Source organism: Meleagris gallopavo, chromosome 26 (genome assembly GCF_905368555.1).
Source record: "Meleagris gallopavo chromosome 26, MGAL_WU_HG_1.1, whole genome shotgun sequence".
Taxonomy (NCBI): domain Eukaryota; kingdom Metazoa; phylum Chordata; class Aves; order Galliformes; family Phasianidae; genus Meleagris; species Meleagris gallopavo.
The window spans coordinates 1,571,382-1,580,805 of NC_139429.1; the positions used below are offsets into that span (position 1 = coordinate 1,571,382).

Consider the following 9,424-nt stretch of genomic DNA (forward strand, 5'->3'; position numbering starts at 1 on the left):
ACCTTGCCAACTGACTGAATGCACAGTAGCCCTTGCAGTAGTAAATGCTTCTGGTGCTGCTGGCTAATACCACAGTTTTGGTTTGGCACTTAACACGTCTAGGACAAAAAGCAATTGCTTAGCTTCCAGTTGTAATGCGCTCTCTTGTTCTTCTGTTTCTTTCTCCTTAGGTGAATCATTTATCAAAGAGACATCCAGACATGAAAATAGAAGAGGTGCCAGAGCTCACGTTGCCCATCATCAAACCCAACAGAGATTATTTCTGTCAGTACTGTGATAAGGTAGGTAAGGAAAAGAGCCCTCAGAACATAGCTCAGTCCTGGGCTTGTGTACAAGCAATTTGTCTCTGCACAAAAACATCTGGCAGGGCTCGCAGTGTTTCTGAGGGGCTTGCCAGCAAGCACTGACCAAAAGAAATGGAGATGAAATGAGTTTAGGCCAGGGAGTCTGAATGCTAGCTGAAAATTGCAGTTGTTATTTTTTGCTGTGTTTGGATTTGGTAAGATTTAAAAGATTCAGCATGCAGCAACCCACCCAGAGTCCTCTATCGCTCTTTGCAATACAGGACTAAGTATCCTACTTAGCTCTAATTTCAGAACTTCTTCTGGTTTTTCTATTGCTTCTGAAAGTTGGTCCCAATCTCCCTTTTATTTTAAGCTGCTTGGTCACATGTCAGTAATTCCCAGTGTTCAGTAGAGCCTGAAGCTTCTTCTGCACTTGAGTTCCTGTCCTTGCTCTCTGGCCTTTTGCTTCTTACGTATGTGGGCCATTATTTACCAGAAAATGGATTTTGACTGACTGTTCTTACCCTTGGTACATGCTTTAGCAATGTCTCTTTCCCTTTGTTTAAAGGGGGAAAAATGATAGTGTTTAAATAATACTATACCATATTTGTTTATGCCTCAGAAGTTAGGATTAAAAAATGACCGTAGTTTGTTAAGGCTATTAAAGCTGTTTGATGCTTCATGCAAGAATGGAGACATCAACCTTCACGATAAATTAACACTGGACCATGTAAAAGTTTGGTGATTGTTGGCTTTCTTGATGTTCTTAAAGTACAGGTCAAAGAAGGTTTTCCTCTTCATTTCTCATCCTGATTTGATGCTTTGTTTTACACTGAGCGTGTTCTCAAATAGCTTCTGTATTCTATACAATAGTTACTCTTGCAGACTGATTAAACACTAGTGTGTGCATCTCTCTCTATTCATTATGTTGTACTTGTTAACAGTTATAGCTAAATACTTTGTCTAAAACAACATACAGACCTTCCAGGTGAAGAGAAGTGATAGCAGTTTTCTGTGCTTCCATTTGAAATTAAAATGCTGTGACTCTAATCATTACCCTTCAGGTGTACAAGAGTGCCAGCAAACGCAAAGCACATATCCTGAAGAACCATCCTGGTGCTGAGCTACCTCCAAGCATCCGGAAACTGCGCCCTGCAGGCCCAGGAGAGCCAGATCCCATGCTGAGCACCCACACACAGCTGACAGGCACTATAGCCACCCCTCCAGTCTGCTGTCCTCATTGTTCCAAACAGTACAGCAGTAAGGTATGTGGGCATTTCATAGCCTCAAAGGACAGCTTCTTTTCATAGTGATGCTCTTTCACTGTGGCTTTTGCATGTAGAGCTCTTTTATTCTGAGCCAGAGTGCTAGTTTCATGCTGCATGCTGACAGGATAGGTGCAGCCTGCTAGTTGTATGGCAAAATGAGGGGATGAGCTTGAAAGAAGAAATGAATGTGTTACCAGAGTGTGGTTACAAACAGAAGTTTGGAAACTGGTAGCTTGTTTACTTGCAAGGGAAGAGGGATAGGGAAACAAAATTCAAAGAAAAGGTGGCCTTTGGTGGAGAAGGTCCCCCAAATGTTTAGCTGCACTGAGGTAGAAAGCTTATGGATTCTGATGTTTGAGATAATGTTTTGTATCAGGTGGCTCTAATCAGAAGAAACTTTGTGATCTTATTTCCCTGCTTGCTGACCAGAAAATCCCATGGTACTAATCCTAATGCTGTCATACTGAGAGAAACCTATAAGCTGCAGTCCACACGTATTAGATTTCAGCTGACCTTAAGCCTCAGTTGCTGGCTATTTTTCTAATGCTCTTTTGCATCTCTCTGTAGACAAAGATGGTACAACACATTCGCAAGAAGCACCCGGAGTTTGCTCAGCTCCCTAACACTATACATGCCCCACTGGCGACAGCTGTCATCAGTTCCACTCCTGCAGTCCTCACCACTGACAGCACTACTGGAGAGACTGTTGTGGTAAGGATTCAAGACATTAAATCAGATCACTGGAGGGAAACAAACAGGATAGAAGCCCTCTGGTAGCAATCTTAGTGTTCTTAGTATTTCTGGCAGACATCACTTTAAAGCATGTGTTAGGACATTACTAGAGGTCATTTCTGTTCTTGAATCTGTGCTGTATTTTTGCTTGACCAGGAATTGTGTATTTCTTCCTGGAGCTGTAAGGATTTACCTCTTCCTCTATTCCATTTCCTTCAGACATGTGCTATTGACTCTACATAATACTTGCAAAGATGCCTGATATATTCAGGAATCCATGTCTCATGGATTTTTCACAGTCTGTTCACCTGAGTTGCTGAGGATTGTAAGGATATGTTTAACAACAACAGACAGAGGACTCCATTCAGAGGAATCAAGATTTTTCTGAAATCCTTTAGACAGTGCAGTACTGAGTGGTTATCAGCCTCTGGTGGTTGATCTCTCCAGTGTTAAAGCATTAGCTGCTACAGAAGTGAAAGCTGAGGCTAGAAAATCAGTCTTCTGTCCTTTGGTGATGCTGAGGTGCTGCTAAGTTTTTAAAAACCTTCCATCAGTAACATTTTATAACTTTTATTTGAAACTGGATAAGCGACTGTTTTGCCTGGAAATAGGGAGGTTCACTCATTACACTTTCTAATGCATTTCAGAAATGCACTTGTCAAGAAAAGTTCTCATTCTGGCAGATGAGGAGGAAAGATGGAGTATATTTAAGAAAACAGTGCTCTATTTACTAGCAGAAATCCTGCACTTAGGAAAAAGTAGACAAAGTTCCCAGACAAAAAAAGTATTAAGTCAGAAGATCATAATCTTTCTTGTTTTAAATTACTGTATGTGAAGTTTGCTCTGAGTGATTCTGACTCACATTTAGACAGTGGATGATCCTTGGTGACAGCTTGTGACCCCATCAGCCTACCTGAGTATGCATTCAGCTCTTGTAAAGAAATGGCTAGGCTCAGTGGTGTAGGTGTTAGGTTCAGTGCAGTGAAAGAACTACAGCCCTACAAAGGTATTCAGTCCTGTAGGCAATATGGATGATATTTTGTGTCTCTCTCTCTCTCTACCTGTCCAGACAACAGACTTACTGACACAAGCAATGACAGAGCTGTCCCAGACCCTCACAACAGACTATCGGACTCCCCAGGGCGATTACCAGCGAATCCAGTACATCCCTGTGTCTCAGTCCACAACTGGCTTGCAGCAGCCTCAGCACATTCAACTGCAGGTTGTTCAAGTGGCCCAGGTGTGTAATCTGCTGGGAGACTTTGAATGCTTTTTGACCTCTCATAGAAAGCCCGTGCTTCCTTGGGGCTGCAGTACTGGGAGATTTGTTAGGGAACAGTTAAAAATAAAGCGAGAAAAGTTCTTGGCTGCTTCTGCAGAGAACTTGAAATATATATTTGTGCTTTTGGTTTTCTTTCTAGGCTACCTCACCTCACCAGTCTCAGCACTCCACAGTGGACGTTGGACAGCTTCATGACCCCCAGACATATACCCAGCATGCCATCCAGGTGCAGCACATCCAGGTCGCAGAGCCATCACCCACAGCTCAGTCATCATCACAGGTATTTCACTCTTCTCTGCACAGAAGACATATTATCCTGAATCACAGTAATCATTTTGTACATCAGTTAAAGGACCACACATGGAAGAATTGCCACATAAACATCTTTGAGATCATCATAATCTTTAGGGCTTAGTTGTGTTTTCAGAATATACAGAAGGTAGAAATAGATGGGCAGAAATGGGTGAGTTCACAGCTATTCCTGATTAAATAGAGGCAACCACTTGAAAGATATAAATGAAAATCTGGGTTCTTCAAATATTTGGAGGTCAGTTCTTCATGCTCTGGAATAATTATTAGCCTCTTGTCTAAGACCTCTGCCAGACTTCTTACCTTGGAATCAGAATATCTTGAGTTGAAAGGAACCTACAAGGATCGATGAGTCCAACCCATGGACTACCTAAAACTTCAACTATGTGTGACAGTGTTGTCCAAATGTTTCTTTAAAATGGAGTAGGCTTGGTGCTGTGATTTCTTCCATGGGGAGCCTGTTCCAGACTGCAGTCTCAGTGAACAACCTTTCCTTAATACCCAGTCAGCCTCTCTGAGCTGTGCCATTTCCTCAGGCCCTGTGTAAACTTTGGGAAGCCATGTCTGTCTTTACTAGTCTCTACATATTAATCATGGAGAGACGTAAGCTGGGGGAGGTGGAGGAAAGCTTTGTACTTCTTGTGCTCAATATGCTATTTTTCTCCCTTAATAAATTTTCCTCCCTTAACAAAGGAGGCTATGTTGATAATGTGTAGGGGTATGCAATCCTTAGCCTGCTTGCTTTGTTTTTTTCTAGGTTGGGGGTCAGCCTCTGAGTCCCTCCTCACAACAATCGCAGCAGGAACTCAGCCCCTCGCAGATGCAGACAGCTGCATCTACACAAAACCAAGCCCTCCAGCAGCAGCAAGGATCTTCAGTCCAGCACACATATCTTCCCAGCACGTGGAACTCATTTCGGAGTTATTGTAAGTGTCAGCAGTAGCTAGAAGAGTTTGGCTAGCATGTGAGGCTACTGTTTTCTAGTTTTACTGGCCAACAAATGGAATGTTTTCAGAACCTGTCCATCTTAAGTATTACCTTAAATGAAAGTGACTGTATTAGCTTTTATTACTGTAATTACCAGGTCTGTAATTACCTGGTACATGGTCTGGTCAGGCAAACTGGGCTCCTTTAATCCAAGGATTGTTCAAACTTGAATGGATTCTTGGAATAAAATCAAGAAGGTGGAGATGATGTGAAATGATTTTTTTTTTTACATCCTTGCTGCTAGGATGGTAATTTTATAATTTCTTGGAGGATAACTGATGTCAGTTGTATTCATGGAACACCAAATCCTCAATAGCTACTCTTGTTATTGATGCAAGACGTAATCATCTTTCAGGGTAGTCTTTGAGTTTGCAGACCTTAATTCTCTGGCTTCAATCTTTTAGCATCCGAGATTCAGATGATGACCATCCCTCAAGGCCAATATGTCATCACAGAGACTGCTGTAGGTACACCTGTCACCACTGTCAACACAGGGCAAGTGAAAGCAGTTACTCAGGTAAGGAAAAAAAAATGGCTTTTTAAAATCTAGAGTAATGTCAAGCTTAAAGCCTATCGAGGTTAACTGAATGCTTATCTAATAAGCAGTCCCACATAAGGAGTTGCAGCAGTTGTACTGCACTGACATTGGGCACTATAAGTAGAACTTCAGCTCAACATATGCGAAATGCAAGAAACTTTCAGAATAGTTATAAATTGCTATCTTAATTTCTGTATAACTGTATAAATAGTTTAACTGTTTGTTAATGGACCAAAGTAGTCCAACGTACCTCAAAACAAGAGTCTGCTTTGTTACACTGGTCTGATAGCTACATTTAAAAACAGGACATCTTCAACTTCAGGATTCCTTATTTGTGCCAAAATGTCGTTCAGCATAGCAGCAGGAAGGTTAGAGATGATTAGAACAGAAACTGTAGAAGATGAAACGATTTACTTTTTATGATGTTCTTGCAGACTCACTATGTGATATCTGAAGGTCAACCTGATCTGGATGTCAAACAGAATTCCTCACTCTCCAGTGAGGTACAGGTTGGTGTTTCCCAGCCACCAACCCACACTGATACGCTGGAATCTCAAACAAGTAATCAGCAGCAAACAACCCAGTACATAATCACTACAACTACCAATGGAAACGGGGGCAGTGAAGTGCACATCACTAAACCAAGAACTTTCTCAGCAGAACACGAATGAAGAAGCATTGGGGTGCCACCTGTATTTTTCACCTCCTCTAAAAGCCCAAGTATATGGGTATCCTGGAGCTCATGTGTTTTAAAGTATATGCTCACTTCAGCTAAAATCCTGGAGCTCTTGTTAGTGCTTTAAGAGGGTTTAAGTCCTCAGTGACCATGAAGAATTACCCTCAAAATCCTTCTGGGATGCCATTTTATGCAGCTTTTAACAAAAAGGACAAGAGGAGAAATGAAACCTCTGCTTGCCCTGGACTTTTTTGGCATGTCTGCTGACCCTAATTTTTTCCTTCTGAGAAGTGTCTCTGGTAGCCATCTACTATTTCAATTGTAAGGGAGTAGCTTGCCCACCTGAAGGCTAATTGGCAGGTTATGTTGTATGTATATTTGTAATAGGAGCTGTTAAACAAGAGGACATCATGTAAATTGCTGGAATATGGCAGAACTGCTTTCTCTGTCTTTGTTTCAGCAGCCAAGGTGAAAGGGAATATAAGCTTGAGAGCAGACTTCTTGGAGAAAAAGAGCGGCAGTGAAGCGGTGACTCTTTGCCTATGTGTGGGGATGGATATTGTAATGAAGCTGTGACGACGTGCAGAAGCAGTCCATTAAATTATTATTTTTCCAACCTTCAAACTGTTTACATGCTGTCTCACCTATCCTACTTTACCAAGCAGTTCCAGAAAAAGGAGAAGTGCAGCCTTACGTTCGGAATAAAACAATAGCAGCACGTAACAGTAGTACGGAGCCACTGTTATTGTTTTTCCCTCCAGAGTTTGCAGGGGAAAACACCTTTTTGCCCATAAACAAAAAAGGTTTACCTTAGCCTGCATAGCAGCTTCTGCTGTGATCTCTAACAATAGATCTGCCAGGAGAAATGGCTATAGAAGCACACCTTCTGAAAATGCAGGGTAGTCATCTCTGTTGCCACCTCAAAGTTGGATGTATCTTTCTCTTGAAGACTGGATGAAGAGTTGGTTATGCTGGTTTTCCAAATACCTTGTTAACAACACACTAATTCCTCTGGACAGTTTCTTAAAATGACCAGCCTTGGACTCAGGAAACACAAGAAAAATACCAGTGGACCACTATTTACAGGACACAGAAAGCCATCTGCAAGAGTTGCCTGCTTTGCTAGACCTGGTCTATGTACAGAACTCATGTTATGTCTAGGGACAAGGAGAGAGGGAAAGGTGTTTGTTTCTTTTTTTCTTTTAAGGCAGTGTATTTTTTTCTTACATAATTCTCCTTCACAGGTCGTTGGTTGGTTATTTAATGCTTTTTGGTATTTGCAAGAGTACGATTACAACACCATATACTGTTGATGGGCTGTACTGTATATGTCTAAATGTTCATTCATTCTGCTTGAAACCTCATCCCAGAATGTCAGTGCATAACAGGATAAGTTTATTTATGAAATTGAAAGCAGAGAAATTTTGTCATAATGGCCCTTGAGAAAGGCCATTATGAAGAACTAAAAGAGGATCTCAGTTTTTTAATTTTCTCTTACGCTGCATTGAGTGCAAATCTGGAACTGTGGTATAATTGTTTCTGCAGATTGAGATGGAGTTGAATCATGTGAGTAGTGTTACACATGTATACAGGTTGTGGTGCCAGGCCTTACAGAGGCAAAGCTCTTAGATATGAGAGAACTGAACACTCAGACTTGGAAAGCAGATGTCTTGTTACTTGCTGGCAAAGCCTTGTAGCATGTATTCCCTTGGTAAATATAAATAACACATCTATTAATATGGTGTGGAAATAGTGACTGTGCATGATGAGAAATCCTGATTAAAATACTGGCCAGTCCAGAACTGTTTCAAGGTAGCTTTGAAGTGATTTGCTAAAGTATAGATGAATTTGTGCCTGGGATTTCACTTCTCTTCCTGCAGCCGCAGTAGTGGGGCATTAACTAATAATTGGGGCATTGATGAGATTGGTAAGTAGTTGAAGACCTGAGCTCCCATTTAGTCAAGTGCAGTGATGAGTCTTGGTTCGGTGGATTTGGGAGCTCATCTACTTTAGCAGTGCAGCCATGCAGCTGTGATTCCCCTTGATTCATTTGAAATCATGTTGCTGAGCACTTTTTAAATAACAGGCCATTGCAATGTTTGTATGGGAGAATAGAAAGGAGCTCTTCATATTGGCTTTGCCTCAGTGTCCTTTTTTAGGAAAGGGTCTGCTGTATGAACAACACAAGTCAAACATGGGATATGGGCAGTAGGAAAGTAGAAGACTTGGAAATTAAATAATTGCAAATGGATACTGCTCTACAGGAGCATTTTTAAAGTCTTAAAGCCAGAAATCTTTGGTATCAAACTTTGTCTTTAATGATTTTGCAAATGTGAAATTAAAAAAAAAAAAAACAACTTTGCTTTATTCAACTTTGGGAAAGGTCACAGAATGAGGATGCTTGCTCTTGTACCAGTTTTTTAAAGCTGAAAAGTGCAAAGTGTTCCAGAAAACAGTTGTAAAATGGCATCTTTGAACTCATACCTGCTTTATTGAAATTTCCGCTCTGTCCCACAGCAATAGCAGTGTACTCAAGCCATCATCAGCTTGACACCAGCATTAAGTGATTCATCGTGTCCTCAGTCAAACTGATGCTTTGTGGAGGGAGAAGCATGTCTGGAAATCAAGTAGTGTGAATTTTCATTCCAAAGTAATTAAGTACAGTGACTTCCCAGAGCGTGGGGGGAAAGCTGAACAGCTCTGCAGAGCAGTTGTGCTGCAGGGCTTGCCATTAAAAGGAAAGAAGACAAAGACAACAGTTTGCATGGATTTTTTCCAACTTCTGCAGTGCAGAAGACATAGCATTTATAGTTGTTTTTTAACCAGAGCCACCCCAGAGATCTGTCTTCTAAAACAATGTCCTCCTGGAGCTTAACTCTGCAGCACTGCTACCTGCTCAAAGATGGGAATTGCTGTGGGCTCTGCTTGGGCTCATGCTTTTCTGTGTAGTGTTCCGGGTCGGATTCTGTTGTGGTTTTGTTTTTGTTCTCCACTACCCCCCAAAAATACACCCTGAAATGACCTGACTGCTTGGGCACTGGGCACGGAGCTCAGCTCTTTCCCACAGTGTTCTGCCTGCCATTATTTAAATGTGTATGTTCATTGTACAGTCGGTGACCGTTAGAGTGTTAATAGTCTTGTGCTACCTGGCAGATGTAAAAACAAAATTAATAAATCTTTTTTTTTTTTTTTAAAGGCTGTGGTCTCTGTGGGAGTGTTCCCCTGCCCTGGGGGGAAGATGTGGGGGGAAACCGTGGCTTTTAATTAAGTGTTAATTAAGAAAACTGTCCATTGTCCCCGAGGGGCAGGAGGGCCTGAGGGGGGGAGAAACAAATCCTTTCCTCCGTG

The 9,424-nt window shown here is 41.6% G+C and overlaps 1 protein-coding gene across 12 annotated transcripts in view; it reads left to right on the forward strand.

The window, feature by feature from the left end:
* Positions 1 to 9,271, forward strand: part of PRDM10 (PR/SET domain 10) — a 39,415-nt gene extending 30,144 nt beyond the window's left edge. For all 12 annotated transcript variants that reach the window (XM_085209124.1, XM_085209125.1, XM_085209126.1 and 9 more), the window contains 8 exons: positions 171 to 281; positions 1,349 to 1,549; positions 2,120 to 2,263; positions 3,354 to 3,524; positions 3,706 to 3,846; positions 4,633 to 4,801; positions 5,267 to 5,379; positions 5,835 to 9,271. In XM_085209124.1, coding sequence (XP_085065250.1) covers positions 171 to 281; positions 1,349 to 1,549; positions 2,120 to 2,263; positions 3,354 to 3,524; positions 3,706 to 3,846; positions 4,633 to 4,801; positions 5,267 to 5,379; positions 5,835 to 6,071 — 1,287 coding nt within the window. In that variant the 3' untranslated portion in view covers positions 6,072 to 9,271. The remainder of the gene's footprint in view (positions 1 to 170; positions 282 to 1,348; positions 1,550 to 2,119; positions 2,264 to 3,353; positions 3,525 to 3,705; positions 3,847 to 4,632; positions 4,802 to 5,266; positions 5,380 to 5,834) is intronic.
* The last annotated feature ends 153 nt before the right edge of the window (positions 9,272 to 9,424 follow it).